This window comes from Perca flavescens, chromosome 12 (genome assembly GCF_004354835.1).
Source record: "Perca flavescens isolate YP-PL-M2 chromosome 12, PFLA_1.0, whole genome shotgun sequence".
NCBI classification, from domain to species: Eukaryota; Metazoa; Chordata; class Actinopteri; order Perciformes; family Percidae; genus Perca; species Perca flavescens.
In genome coordinates, this window is record NC_041342.1 from 31,336,645 (window position 1) to 31,352,130 (window position 15,486).

Genomic DNA, 15,486 nt, shown 5'->3' on the forward strand with positions numbered 1-15,486 from the left:
GCGTCGCTACGGTGTGGAGTTGACGCAGAAGCATAAAACAGCTGTTAGGTGCTGCAGCTTAGTCTTATAATAGTAGGGAAAGTCTTGAATGCACTTAAACAAATCTAGTAACCATACTCTGAATCTCACAGGACATGAATGTCCCACAGTATTTGTTAAGTTGAATACTGTAATGACTGGATGCATATCCTTTTTTTTAATCGTTTTGTCACAATGACCAAACTTTACCACGACGCGCTTGTACAACACATAAGCGTTGATCGCAGCCGGGTCCAGCATGTTAAAGAATACTGCAACAGGCAGTATTTCATATTTAAAACTTACACAAACAGAACCTATTATCTACGATAAAGGAGGTCTGGTGCTTTCTCTCTTCAGACCCATGCAGTGGAAGAGAAACAACAATCTACAAATACAATCAATACAAATATTCATCAGACATTTGGAGCTCAGAGAAGTTGACATTTTCAGTTCAGGTCAACAAACATCACGAGCAGTGATAGCCTCCGTGGCTGAACAGACACAGGAAGGAGCAACTTCTGTCTTTTTCAATTTACAGAACTCAGCAGTGTCTCCATAATCATAATAAACCCCAAGTCCAGCATAGAGCGGCTGAGTGAATGTGGTCTTGACTCTGTGGAGGAGAGTCATGGTGTCAGAGACGCTGTAGAAAGACAGAGTACCTGCAATGTGATCCAGGTACACTCCTACTCTGGTAGATGGAGGACCTGAGACGTAAGTTTGGACATTGTTGTAAAGAAAGATAAAAGTGTTCTCCTGACACTGTAACACCCAAGATTTGTCATTGTGTCCAAATCCACATTCATTCGCTCTCCCTTTTCTGCTGATGTTCTTGTATGCGACTGCTACATTAACCCCTCCTCCTGTCCTCTCCACCTCCCAGTAACAACGTCCAGTCAGACTCTCTTCACTCAGGACCTGATAGTTTACAGAGAATCTGTCTGGGTGATGAGAATAAGACTGTTCTCTTTTCATGAATGTTGCTTTTCTGTCAGAGAACCACAGCTGTGGGTGTACTGTGTTTGGATCCAGTGTGATTTCACGTGAATATTTTAAGAATTGAGCTCTGGTAGTGGGGTCTGGTTGTGGATTTGACAGTATAACATCCACTTCAATCACAGCCAGATAGATGTCTGTCCATGTCTCTCTTAGACGGTCCTGTAGTTTATCTCTGGCATCTGACACAGCTGCTGTCACATCCTCAAAGTAGCGCAGAGGACGGATATCGATGCTGGATGTAGATTCACTGAGTGGTGACAGTGAGGAGTAGTTGTGTAGAAACTGGTTGTGATCCTCTGTGTCTGAGAGCTTCGTCATCTCAGCGTCTTTCCTCTTCAGCTCAGTGATCTCCTGCTCCAGCTTCTCCTGAACCTCTTTGGCTCGACTCACTTCAGTTTTCTGCTGGAATCTGACCTGCTGCTCCACATCAGAGCTTCTTTTCTCCAGGAGACGGATCAGCTCAGTGAAGATCTTCCCACTGTCCTCCACTACTTTATCAGCAGAGTGATTGATGGCCTCCACCTCCTGTTGAAGCAGCTTCACATCTTTCTCTCTGTCCTGGATTCTCTGCTGGATGTTTTGTCGACTCCCCTCAAGCTCTTTCTGCCTCTCAGTCCTTTCTGCTGCAGCTGAGACTGTGTCGTGGCCTTTATGTTCATCCACAGGGCAGAGATAACAGATAAGCTGCTGATCAGTACGACAGAACATCTTCATCACCTCATCATGACGAGAGCAGATGTTTTCCTGGAGCTTCTTGGAGGGCTCCACCAGCTTGTGTTTCTCAAACGCAGAGGAGTTATAATGAGGCTGGAGGTGTTGATCACAGTAAGAGACCAGACACACCAGACAGGACTTGAGGGCTTTCAGTTTTCTCTCAGTGCAGACATCACAGGCCACATCTTCAGCTCCAGCATAGCAGTGATCAGCAGGAGCAGCTTGGAGTCCAGTCTTCTTCAATTGCTCCATTATATCTGATAACATGGTGTTTTTCACCAGTACAGGCCTTGATGTGAAGGGCTCCCTACACTGAGGGCAGCTGTGGATTTTCTTCTTGTCCTCTTTATCCCAGAACTCTTGAATACAGTTCATACAGTAGCTGTGTCCACAGGGAATAGTCACCGGATCCTTCAGTAGATCCAGACAGATCGAACAAGAGAAAGTTTCCCGGTCCAGCTGAACTCCTCTCTGCGCCATTTCACCTCTCAAGGACAACGCCTGTCTGAGTCTCACTTGAAACTACTGAGCTCTGATCTAAAAACAGCATGTGTTTCTGCAGTGAACGGCACCTGTCAGCCCCTGCACGTTGGTTACATATATGGACAGAGTGGAGTTGGCTGTGTTTGAGAGCAGGAGGAGGGAGGAGTTATAAAGCTTATACATTACAGGAAGAGGAGGAGTTGAGAGAGACAGTGGCTGCTTCCCAAGTATCTGATTTGATAGCTCCTTGCTTAACCCTTGTGTTGTCTTCGGGTCAAATTTGACCTGTTTTCAAAATTTCTACATCAGAAATATGAGTTTCTTGTTAATTACCTAATTTTTAATTACCCAAAAATAACACGGATGATTCAATGCAACGCGCTTCGCAAGTGCAACAAATGATTGGATCTCTACTCTCATTGAATTTTGGTAATTGTGTAACCCTAACCCATCTGCACCTTACTCATCTGTATATCTGTGTTTATATACGGTCTGTTTATACAAGGGTGTTTATTGTGTAAATGTTTGTATTATTACTATTATTATAACTAATTCTATTTTTTCTATTTCTTATACTACTTTCTGTATATTTTTTCTGCAATGTCTGCAGTGCTGCTCATAAGTTTATGAACCCATCATCACATACCCTTCACCATACCCCCACCATCATCACATACCCTTGAAGGGTATGGGTATAGGGTCCAGGTTGAATAAAAAAAGACAAAATTACCCTTTTAAGATGCATTTATAGACAGCTGATAGAGAAAACAGACACTGCATCATGTTAGTTTCCAGACAGTTGCTTTATTGCTAAAATAAAAACACAATGTTCATATAAGTTGTGGTGACATTGTGGCAGTGTGTTTCTACCTTCTACTCCCCCTGTGTTTATAAATCACTGAATGGTTTCTTTCTGATCTGCAGCTACATTAGGAACCAGACAGCTCTGCTAAAAATGAGCCAGCATGGCTAAACCTGGCCCATTTACTGTACATGTTGGACTTTGTGCTCACATTGATTAATGTGCGTTGTCCCTTTTTGATGCTGCACTTTTTTAAAGTAATTGTTAATTTCTTACACGGCTCTGTAACTTTTATTCTTGCATTCTACATCTGTCTTAATCTATGTTGGCTTTTTAATATTTTCCTTAATGATTGTTATTAACGGCTCTTGAATATTTTACGTAAAGCGTTTTGAATTGCCTTGTTGAAATGTGCTGTATAAATAAAGCTGCACGCGCAATAGTTTGTGACTGGGAAACACGTCTTTTAAACCGCAATAAGACCACCGCATGTCTGAGAAAATATGCCTGGATCTCAATGAAAACACAAACCATTATGCCTGTGTTACGTTCTGTAGTGCTAGGAGGTATCAGGACCTCTACTAGGACACACTACTATTGGCCAGGCGTCCATTCTTACATGTACAGGTCCTATCCCCTAACCCTAACCCTAACCTTAACCACTTGAGGTGAAATGCCTAACCCCAACCAATCGAGCTGCTTCGTAGGGCGGGTCTTGGCGTGGCCATAGTGGGATTCGTAATTTTGCAATCGGGTCTGCCAGTCGAGCGGGCTATTTGAGCAGCAGGCGGACTTCACCGGAGTCCCTCGATTGGGTCAACGGCGGCATGCCGCACCAATCAGCGTCACCATCGGAGGTAGGCGGGACTTCCCTTAGCCAACAAATCCGCATGGAATGGCACAGCCTGCTCCGCATCTCAGATCAAACACAATCACAGTTAAATACACACGAGGGTGCCGGCGGTAGCCGCGAACAGACTGTGATTTTGGTGTCTGCTCATGTTTTTTATGAGGCGCTTCATGTGTTTGATTTGGATTCATCAAACTGCCTAGCCTCGTGAGAGTGTCCTGATCTGGCGAGTTCCAGTTTTCCACTCGCAGATCAGTCTGGCATCTTGAGATAGAGAATATTTGGAGCCTTTCGCCAAATGACCGGGCCAATCAGCGTTGGTTTTGAGGTAGGTTAGGTGGTGATCGACAGATGGTTTATCCAATCAGCTAACCAGTATTTTCAGACAGCGGTCCGGGAACCTGAAATGGTGCCTTTTATTCCTAAATTCTCGTTACACAAACGGCAAATATCCTTTACCGACATGTTGCTTGCTTGCTGAGCTAACAAGCTATGCTTTGCCTGCAGAAGCAGCAGGGGTAGCCTGGCTTGTGGTTGTATTTTCATACGCTTCATGGATCTGATTGGTCAATTTGGCCTGTCTATCACCAACATATTAGGTGGTGATAGACAGATGGTTTATCCAATCAACTAACCAGTATTTTCACCCCTTCCCAAAAGTTCTCCAACGGAAAGTTCCCAGATGGATATGCCGAGCAAATGTGAAGCAATCCATCTGGCGGAGTCAGGTTACAAACTTCCTGTCGTGAGCAAAGAACTTAGCAAACGCTCGTTAGCATGTAACGGAAACGGCTCACTGAAACCCGACTATACGCTAGCCTAGTTAATTAATAGTACGACATGATTGCTATACCAACATGTCACCTTGTTTTTTTAAGCGTGAAGCTAATTGTTTAAGGATCACAGTGAGCTAGTTTGTTGGATTGCAGCATGAAGGGCCATGATTGGTCCTGAACACAGTTGCAGCAAATTAGCAGCAAATAAACAAACGGTTCTATAAAACATGAGACAAAGACTGCGTCCGAAATCACTCCCCTTTTTATTTTACAATGCTCTATATTTACCCGGCGCCATTTCATGTGACCGTCTCAACTCTTAGTGTGAAATATGTGCACTATATGACCTAGTGCAATAGAATGAAAAACATTATGTCCAGGGGTCTCATTTATAAAACTGTGCGTAGGATCCTTACTAAAAGTGTACATTCGCCCCAAAAAGCCAAAAATGGTGTACGGCAGATTCATAAAACCGTGCGTACGCACATCTGTGAACAACGTTCCCTTTATAAATCACAGATTACCCACAAGTGTGCGTATGTGGATCAGCCTCTTATCCCGCCATGTACACGCCCATTTTAAACCATAAATAGTCAATGCAAAGCCCCTCGTGAATGAGGAAGGTATGGCAATGCGAGACTAGCTCCGCTTGCTCCGGTTTCCTCACACCATGAAGACGTGCATGCTGGGTAACTAGGGGTACAGTTAGAGAAATCAGCCGGCTGGACAACACTGGCACATTTACAGAAATGCTGATTAATATTATAAATAAAAGTGTCTGAGTTGACTGCTCACTGTGAGTAAACTATTGAGAGTCTGTTCTCTAGGTAGTAGTGACTGAGTGAACGAGGGTGTGATTTCGGACTCAGGAGTGCGAAGGTCAATGCGGTACAGAGCACGAGAGCTCGTAGACTCGATGTGAGCACTTGCAGAACAAAAAATCTGCACTTGTATGTTAAAAATCTGCACTTGTAAAAAAATATTCACACACGTGTGATCTGAATCGGACGTCACAGAAAGAACGAAAAACACGTAAGAGCTTGTAGAACAAAATCAGAACTTGTAAATTGAAATTTGCATTTCTCACATCCTAATTCTACAAGTGCTGAGATTGCTAAAGCGCACAATAAATCAAGTTTAGCAACATCTAAGGGCCCTACGCTTGTAACCATATTTTGTAACTACTTTTTATGTATAGGAATATTTATATGCATACAAAGATGTTGTAAGATTTAACTTTTCTATATTCAGTGCTTATGTATTTACTGTAGTATTTATAAGAGTATATGAAGAGGAATATGTATAGTTATATTTGCAAGAAAGAATAATGCTAGTTATACTGCTCTTATTTTTATATCTTGTGGCTGTTTTGCTGAAAACGTCTAATCTGTTGTAATATTTTGTGTTTTGTGTGGACCCCAGGAAGAGATGTTATGCATCAGCTTATGGGGATCCTAATCAAATCAAATCAAATCAAGTGCTCACATCAAGTCTACAAGCTCTCGCACACTGCACCGATTTCCCTCCACACAGAAGGCTGTTAAGTATCGAAGGTCAAAAGGCGAGGGCCGGCCGAGGCCTCAGCAGTCGGACTCGGCCATCCTCTCGGGCCGGGCTGATTGACAGGTGCTGGGCGGGGTGAAGACGTCGGGGTCGCTGATGCCCAGCTGGAGGTTGAAGAAGCGGGTGGAGGTGGTGAGGCTGCTGTTCCTGACGTAGGTCTCCTGCACCGGGTAGCAGTCCTTCAGGGTGTAAACGCCCACCCAGGTCTCATCTGGTGGAGAGACGAGCACACAGGGAAGCTCCAAGCTTTATTCCACAAACAGCTGCTCTTTAAATCAGGGGCGCGTTCAATCTTAACATGGTGTGCAGGTGTTCTCAATGGCTTTCCCTGCTACGAAAGCTTAATTATATTATTATATTATATAAAAGCTTAGCGGGAAGCGTCCTATCTTTTAACATGACCATGTGGTATGGTAACCTCAACATCCAAAAGGAGGAACAAACTGCAGAGAATAGTGAGCATGGCCTCAAAAATGATAGGGAAGCCAGCTTAGGCAGTATTTATGAGGAACACATTGCAAACAAAGCTGAGAAAATTATTAATGACCCCCCCCTCCCATCCATTACTCAGCGAATTTGAACTCCTACCCTCAGGGAGGCGTTTTAGAGTACCAACAGCAAATAGAAACATCTTTAAAGAAATCCTTCGTCCCCAATGCTGAGAAGGTGCCAAATCTATGGAGCTAGAACAGCCTCGATAAAGATAAACGCACACACTACATTCACATATGCACACACTACATTCATACATGCACACACATGATTCATAAATACACACACAGGATACACAAATGCGCACAAAATTCACAAATACACACACAAAATTTAAAAAGCACACAAGATTCACAAATGCATACACAAGATGGAGCCGGTTACCTCCAGGATCTGTGCTAAGCTAGGCTAGATGGAGCCGGTTACCTCCAGGATCTGTGCTAAGCTAGGCTAGATGGAGCCGGTTACCGCCAGGATCTGTGCTAAGCTAGGCTAGATGGAGCCGGTTACCTCCAGGATCTGTGCTAAGCTAGGCTAGATGGAGCCGGTTACTTCCAGGATCTGTGCTAAGCTAGGCTAGATGGAGCCGGTTACCGCCAGGATCTGTGCTAAGCTAGGCTAGCGGTGGGTGCGTCAGACAGAGTTAGGAGACGCACGGAGATGAGAAGGGTATGTATGGACTTATCTAACTCTGGGGGATACGGGGAATAAGATAAAGTCACAATAAGTTGGCATGTTCCTTTAAAAAAAATAAAAAGTTTTAAAATCCAGACTTACGTTGGCGCGCCGGCTTCCTGTCTGACCACTCCTGGACCTCCACGTTGTCCCCGGGGCCTCCAATGATGTACTGGTCCTCGAAGGTGGAGTTGTTTGGGATGTCGAAGGGATCCCAGGCCTCCGTCAGAGCGACCTTTGAGCAGTCCTTGGTCTTCTGATCAATCTGGAACATGACCATGCTCTGGTACAAGTAGATGTACTCAAAGAACCTGGAGCAGGTGGAGGGAACGAGGGAGAAGGGTTTTTATTTTTATGTGCCCATTTGTTTTCATTTAAATTTTTAATGTTTTATGCAATTTAAGATACACAATTTACTGGGAGGGTTTAGAAAGGTGGGACACATTTTCAAAATATTTTCAGTGTCCCAATACTACAATATTGTTGTTACATTTCCAATCAAAACAATGTGTAAATTGTTAAATTTATATCACTGCAGAAAAACAATGGGTTATCAGATTATTAAGGAAGTTATTTAGCTTTAGATATACATCTCGGCTATTTCACTGATACATCACATATTAAAACTGTGTGCAATAGGCTGATGTGAGCCCTGCTCAGACTATAAAGATATAATATTATTAATATATTATTATAATATGATTAGACAGGCGGATCTTACTTCTGACACGGGGTGTGTTTCTTGTTCTGCTGCAGGATCCGGAGCCTCTGATTCAGGCCGTCGTAGGAGACGGCTGACCGGCTGTTTCTCCCGGTGCTGTGGTCGTACAGCACCCAGCTGCCCTCCCACTGCGGCGGGGCGAGGCAGGGCCCGGCCGCCGTGGACCCGTTCAGCCTGGGGAGGCCGAGGACAGACGCCCCGGCAGCGGCCAGAAACACCAACAATATTCGGTGCATCGCGTCTCTAGAGTCCCGTTAGCTTATCCCGTTGTTATCGTTGTTGCTGAGGTTGCACCTGCCGCCGAAAAGCTAGCTAGAATTAGAGGTAAAAGGCTTTCCGGTTGGGGTTTCAAAATAATAGATTGTAAAAAAAAGAAAATAATTGAAAAACAATAAATTAACTGCAGGTACTACAGAAAATATATGGAGCTAAATCTGGGCCAAAATAATTTGATAATTTAAAAGAAATAGTAAACTGAAAGATCAAGTTTTGATCTTGAACTTTGAAAATAAATGTAGGAACGATGTTTTTAAGGTTAAATATAATTTTGAATCAGTTCTGACATTTTTTTATGAATACTTTATTTTCATTTTTCACTTTCAAACATTTTATTTTTGAGGGTTTCTTTTTTCCCCCCCTTTCTGTTGCAGATTTTATGTTTTACGTTTCAGATCTTTTTTCACTTTCAGGTCTTTTTTTCAGTTTGAAAACATAAATATTCACATGAAACGAAAGAGAAACTACCAAACTAGTATTGACGATACTACATACATTTGCAAGTTTAACTGATTTCAAATTTCCTGAATTAAAACGATTGTAAAGCGTCAATAAAATGACCTAAATTTGCTAAATTCTATCACGCTAAGATAATTATTAAGTAAGTAATATAGTATTGTTCATGAGTGTTTAGCCTTGCTTTGCCAGACGCTCCTCTAAAGCGTGCAGAAGGAGAGTCTGGCTATGTGCTCTGGTTTAATGGCATTTCTTTAAACCAATCAGAATCGCCATGGGCGGTGCTAAGCTCCGCACAGAGCTGCTGCTAAATAGTCGTGCAACAGAAAACTCAGATTGGACAGATAGTCTAGCTAGCTGTCTGGATTTACCCTGCAGAGATCTGAGGAGCAGTTAACCATAGTCCTCACAAATCCACTGGAGGTTAGAACGCCAACACAAAGAGAGGAAGGAAACGGAAAATAACGTACATGCATTTGGCGGAATTTCCTGCGGCACCGGAGCAATCCTGGAAGTGGAACGTCCAGGATATAGTCTAATCTGTGTTTTTACTATTTTGCTTCTATGTTGCAGAAAAAAAGACATCTTGATAACTGTCAAGCCAACTAGAATGAAAAAAAAAACCTGTTCCAGTCATATTACTATTGTAGGAAAAAAAGCGTCAGCCATCAGGACCATAGTACGGCCTGTGGTATAGTATTGTACAGTATTTGTTGTTTGTACATGCTGTCTGTGTTTATTTATTCTTACTATGGCTGCAGCATGGGTTGAGTGCCCAAGACAACTTTCCCACAATGTGGGACAATAAAGTTAATCTTGAATCATACTTTCCATTAAAATATAAAAATACTGAATGTATTAAACTTACGGTGTACATTTAAAGTAAAGAATAAATAGCTACATGTTTATTTTTTGTTGTTGTTGTGATTCTCCTCTCTGCCACTAGAGGGCGGACGTTCCTTACGGTCACGTTCTTTTAGCGTCACTGTGTGGCGCTGCGTGATGACGTGTATGTACGAGCTAGCAAACATGGCGAAGAAACAACGTGGGAAAAGCGCTTCGTCTTCAAAGACGGCGAATATCAAACACCAGACAGACCATTTCAGTTTAATGCTCGAGTCCAGTGACGACGAGGCGCCCGAAGAGGTGACCTTTGAAGATTCAAAGGCTGAGGCTTTACGGAGCATGAAACAGGCGCTGGACACGGCCAGAAGGTAACGTTACCTAACCGCACAGCCAAACTCCATCCAGAAAGAGCTGCCTTTTGGCGTTTCCACAGTAATAAGCATAACAAAATACACCAAAACGAGTTATTCAACACATATTCTGATTTCTTCTGGAGCACTTTTGACTTCGGCGTGCACATTCAGCACTGAGCAGATCACTATATGTCCAATTTATTTCACAATTTAACACTGTTGCCAAAAATGCGTAGTTTTGAGACGGCAGAAAGGCTGATGGGTTTTTGGAACGAGGCGCTGTTTTCGGACCGCATTCATGCCGATATGAAGGGCGTCTCTCACAAAGTCAGAATTTGTATCCTGTCAAAAAAAACAATACGACGCTGAAGTTGGTCTTCCGATTCGCAGCGTCTGATTCGGCGGGTTAAGGGGAAATTTAAGGGAAACTTAAAGCTGAAGTTAGCTTTCACAGTTTTTTTCCAGACCTGTCAAATCTGGACCAAATTCTCCCAGAGAGGCTAAAGTTTCTTAAAAAACACTTTCAGATTAGTGAAAGCTTTATTTATTTATATATCCATTTGTGAAAATGCAATAAAGGAATAATTCGCTTATTCTAATGTGTCTGATGTGGTATACATATCGAAAAAAACTGAAATCCCCCTCTATTGCACTTTCACAAATATAATAAAGCTTTCACAAATCTGAAACTGTGTTTTTTTAAGAATCTTTAGCCTCTCTGGGAGAATTTGGTCCAGATTTGACAGGTCTAGGTGTAGGGGTTTTGGATCTGGACCTGGAAAAAAAACTGTGAAAGCTAACTTCAGCTTTAAGTTTTTCCTTAAATTTCCCCTTAACCCGCCGAATCAGACCCTGCGAATCGGAAGCAAACTTAAGAGTCCTCAAAAAAAAAAAACTGAGGCCTCCTAGTTATTTGACAATTGTTAAATGGAGGTTGATGTGGTGTGATGATCCGTCTGCTGCCAACAAAAGAACCGTTTAACGTTAAACCAGGATAACGACAACACTGGGTAACACTTCATGTGATTGCTTTTCCATGTTTTTAGGGAAAAAGAGCAACTGAAGGAGAAGAGGAGGAAGAGACAGGAACTGTTCCAGGAGCAGAAGGTGCGTGTTAAAAGCCAATAGTAGCTTTCAGTTCAGCTTCAACTCATTTGAATGATGCAGAGGTCAACATCTAACCTCTCCCTTCATTCTGCCGTTTCCCACAGAAAAGAAAACTCTTACCTGCCGACGTGTTGGAGGAAATCGACTCTGCTCCTTCAAAGTAGGTTGACTGGTCCGACTGATTCGGCAGCGCTTATGTTTGACACATTTTTTCCTCCTCCCATCTGCTTAAAGAACCCTTCACATCTGCTTTATTTACAGGACGCAGAAACAGTGTCAAGAAGAAGGTAAAAAAGCAAATTTCTGCCATCAGTTTTCAAACATTAAGCTGACACACTTGTCCAGAAGGATGTTCACTGTTCAGTAGTGCAGCAGAATGAGCTTCAGATCCGTGTAACTTACGATTTCTCCCCCTCCCCCCCCCAGCTGACGAGGAGCAGCAGGAGGCTGAAGAGGATGAGCAAAGAAAGAAGAAAAGGAAGAGGAGCGGCAAACTGGCACATGCCCGGAAGTAATTAAACTCCCCTTTTTCCACACCGGCTACATTTACGCAACTACGTTTTCATATTTAAGCACCGGTTTTGAGACAAAACTAAAATGATCTCCATCCACGAGTTTTAGCTCCAGTTGCAGAACTAATCTCCGTCCGTATTAACACGTCTGACATCACATATCACATGCCCGTACACACACGTGCGATGTGCAAGCGTGTTGGAAGAGTGTTCCAGGCAAAATAGAATAGGAAAAGATGTTTGTCATTTAGACACAAATACATTTAATAAATGACATGTTGTTTGAAAGTCTCTAGGTTTTGACATAAATGCAGATATAAATTGCACCTGTCAATCCAGAATGAAATATTCTGGAGCCTATTTTGCCTATGTTGTCTTTGCTGTAATCGGATCAGTATATATTTATGTTTATGGGAAACATACATGTGTGCAGACTAGAGTGCGGATTGGGCTGCATTTTTCTGTCCGAGCCAGACAGGCATTAAGATAGTTATGTCCGAGCCCGACAGTTAAAATCTCGTTTTCCCCCCCCCCCACCTCATACTAATGACACACGTACGTTTGTTTGTGTGGAAAGCTTTTTATTAAGCAACTGTAGTCGGCATTCGGAACGGGCTAACAAGTGCACGTTAACACAGGCGCGCACCTACATAATAAGCCGTTTTTAAATTTAAAATGTTCAATGCCTTATCACGGTGATGTGACCGAGCCCGACCCGAACATCATTTCTCAATATCTTTCGGATTCGGGTATCCATCCACTAGTCCAGACGAGGCTATCAGCAGCAGCAGCAGCGCTGCGTCAGACACGTTTCTGGTGTGCAAAGACATAGAAAACGCCGCCGTAGTGTGGACGCGAGGCGTAAACGTAGCAAAGAAAAGATATCAGTTTTTAAACCCAAACCTAGTAGCGTGAAAGTACAAAATAAAAAAATTAATCTTTACCCGAGGTCCACTCCCAAGCCATTTTAGGAGCTTTGAACCTCTTCGCACAGGTTTGACAGAGAAAACTTGTTTCCTTTTTTTTTTTTTTGTCAGCCTGAAGGGAAACTACACGGTGCAGACGGCGAAGGAGCGAGACTCGGCGTCCTTCCAGCAGCAAGCGGCCGAGGACTTCCTCCAGTCCAGAATGTACGGACCAGGAAGCTGCCGGACCACGAGTAAGAAGCTGGCGCCAATCACACTGCAGCTCAAACAGGAGTTTTCAAATGAAAATAAATGTATTTCTTCAGTAGGAGCGAATGGGCTGAGTGTCAAAGACACAAAAGGATTGAGAGGCGGACTAACTGTTTGTTTTGGTCTTTCAAAGCTACATTGTGTAAGAATTTCTCCCATCTAGCGGTTAAATTGTATACGACAACCAACTGAATAGGACTTTCTAACCCTTTCCATTCCGATCGCGTTCTCCTTCGGTGGCCGTGTTATTCCAAGAAGTACGACTTCGTCCGTGAGCGTTCCTTCCAGTGTAATAATAGTTTTAGGTTTTCGTTATTTTGGTACCATTTCATGAGTCGCTAGTGTATATGTATTCTGAATATCAGGTTCTACGCTTACGAGAATACTTTGATCAGTCGGTGGAAGTAATCACACGTGAATGTGCACGTGTGTGAAAGAACAAAGGGTCAGAACATTACACAATGGAGCTTTTAAAGGGAATTTAGTAACAAACATATAGAATTAGACCAGCCAACTACCACCAACACTTAATGTCCGTTAAAGCTGCAAAGTAAGTCTTATTTATTGTGTATTTAAAATAAAAATAAAATATAAAAAAGAATCCCCGCAAGCTACACTCTGTGGCAGAAGTCTGCAAAGACAATGATCTGTCTCAATTTGAGCTTTGCTACAGCGACGCCCCGTCTCGTCCCACCGAGGCGCCCGCTCCCCGTGGGCCGCCTGCCGCGGACACGACGGCGACATGAACAGCTTTCGTGTGGGACTTTGACGTGCAGTCTGGCTGACGTCATTATTAACCCGCTTCACGTGTTGTCCTCCTGCTTTCAGGCAACGAGCTGCTCTCCCTCCAGAACAAGACGGGGAGGAATAAAAGCGCGGCGGTGCAGTTTGTCAAGAAAGACTGGGGTAAGTTCAGTAGAATGAGCTTTTAAATATGTATTAAATATACGATTTTTTTTAACCCTTGTGTTGACTTTGGGTCAAATTGACCAGTTTTCAATTTGTTTTATTATCAGAAAATAAGGGGCGTAGAAATAAGCGCTGAAAATGTGTTGAAGAAAAATGTAACCATTTAAAACGTTGGAAAAAGCAAAAAAAAGGCGTCAAAAATGTTGTGGTTTTTTCAAGGTTGACTGGAAGACAACACAAGGGTTAAATGATTTGATTGATTTAAGTCTATAATGTTAGAAAATGAAATGCACAATGACTTGTGTCCCAATAACACACGGACTCGGAAAAAAAATCAGTATGCAGACTGAATATCGTTCTCAAAAACGAACGGTTGGTCTGTCTCTAATAGGGCTGCACGACTATACAATGACTACATCTAATTGCGATTATTTTGACTGATATTGCGATATTATTTGCAGTATTGGAGGGAACAGTCATTTTTCTCATTATTATAAATATTTAAAACAATTTAATTGATTTATAGGGTGATTTTTGCAAGGATCTGTTCCAAACAAATGTTTTCTGTAGTTTGTAGGATAGGATTTGTAGGCCGGGACGTCTCTGCAGCACCACAGTACTTAAATCAGAATGGTTTGACACATATTTTACCCTTTAACAAATATTGCACCTCCTACGATTTGGATATTGCACTAGTCCATATTGCGATTTCGATAAAATTGCCATTAATTGTGCAGCCCTGGTCTCTAATCACTCGTCTCTTCTTCCTGATGCTCCAGCCTGCAACGAGAAAGCCAAAGCAGAGAAGCTGAAGAAGAGATGGGTCCACAAGCAGCAGATCCCGTCCTGCTGACCGATCGGACCGACTGCACGTCTCCAAAAAAAACCTGGACCCCGGGCCAGCTGACCTTCGCTGCGCCGGCACCGAGCTGCACAGACTTCACGGTTCCTTCTGCACGCCGGATTTAAAACTGATGTCGATCGCGGCCGACAGAAACACGCAGGAAGAAGTCACCTAAGCTTTGGGCCGGGACGCGCTCTGGACAACAAATGATATTGACTTAATGTGCCCTTTTTTCACTGCTTTACCATTAACGGGATTCTCATAACCTGAATTTAACATTTTGTTTTTGAAACGGGACACTCCCTCATCTGTGTTTCTTAAAGAGCAGAATCAGACCTGCTCTGTTTTCTGTAAAATCACTGTATAAATAAAAGCTTGTTATATCTGTATCTTTTAATAATATACTTCGGGACTGAGATGATGCATTTGAAAGCTCAGGAAAAGCTCAGCCAGCAGACTTTAGTTGTATTGTCGTCAGTTCAATATTAGAGTATCTCTATTAATCGATCGAAATTTGAGAGTTTTATACACTCCAATGTGAGGATTAGCTGTTCTCTCATAAGTCAACAAAAATAACCTTCAGGACTGTTGATTAGTCAAAACAAGTATTTTAAAGACATTACTTTGGGATCTGGTACATTAAAAGTTGTCACTATTTCTGACATTTTATAAACTTAAGAAAATAAGTTGCAGCACTGATTAAAAATCACTTCCTTTGGAAATACCTGGATGTAATTTATCATTTGAGTGCTGAACAGAAAGTTAAGACTAATCTTCCCCTTAAAACACGTGTCCAACCTTTCAAAATAAAAGCACTCCATTAGATGAAGTCCAAACAGAAATGTGTGCACAACTTTTTTTGATGCCTTTATCAATTTTGATAAAATGTATCAAATATATTTTAGGTTTTTG

General features: G+C 42.5%; 3 protein-coding genes across 3 annotated transcripts; 1 reads left to right on the forward strand and 2 right to left on the reverse strand.

Annotated features, from left to right (window-relative positions):
* Positions 1-173: 173 nt before the first annotated feature.
* Positions 174-2,307, reverse strand: LOC114565688 (tripartite motif-containing protein 16-like). Its single transcript, XM_028593881.1, has one exon. The coding sequence runs from the start codon at positions 2,212-2,214 to the stop codon at positions 478-480; it is 1,737 nt and encodes a 578-aa protein (XP_028449682.1). The 5' UTR covers positions 2,215-2,307; the 3' UTR covers positions 174-477.
* Positions 2,308-4,889: 2,582 nt separating this feature from the next.
* Positions 4,890-8,414, reverse strand: epdr1 (ependymin related 1). Its single transcript, XM_028593247.1, has 3 exons — positions 8,097-8,414; positions 7,478-7,686; positions 4,890-6,419 (listed from the first exon to the last, which is right to left on the reverse strand). The coding sequence occupies exons 1-3, from the start codon at positions 8,330-8,332 to the stop codon at positions 6,226-6,228; spliced, it is 639 nt and encodes a 212-aa protein (XP_028449048.1). The 5' UTR covers positions 8,333-8,414; the 3' UTR covers positions 4,890-6,225.
* Positions 8,415-9,785: 1,371 nt separating this feature from the next.
* On the forward strand, positions 9,786-14,963 carry nol7 (nucleolar protein 7). The gene is made up of 8 exons (XM_028593522.1): positions 9,786-10,042; positions 11,074-11,134; positions 11,239-11,294; positions 11,396-11,421; positions 11,561-11,645; positions 12,684-12,805; positions 13,650-13,727; positions 14,510-14,963. The coding sequence occupies exons 1-8, from the start codon at positions 9,831-9,833 to the stop codon at positions 14,581-14,583; spliced, it is 714 nt and encodes a 237-aa protein (XP_028449323.1). The 5' UTR covers positions 9,786-9,830; the 3' UTR covers positions 14,584-14,963.
* The last annotated feature ends 523 nt before the right edge of the window (positions 14,964-15,486 follow it).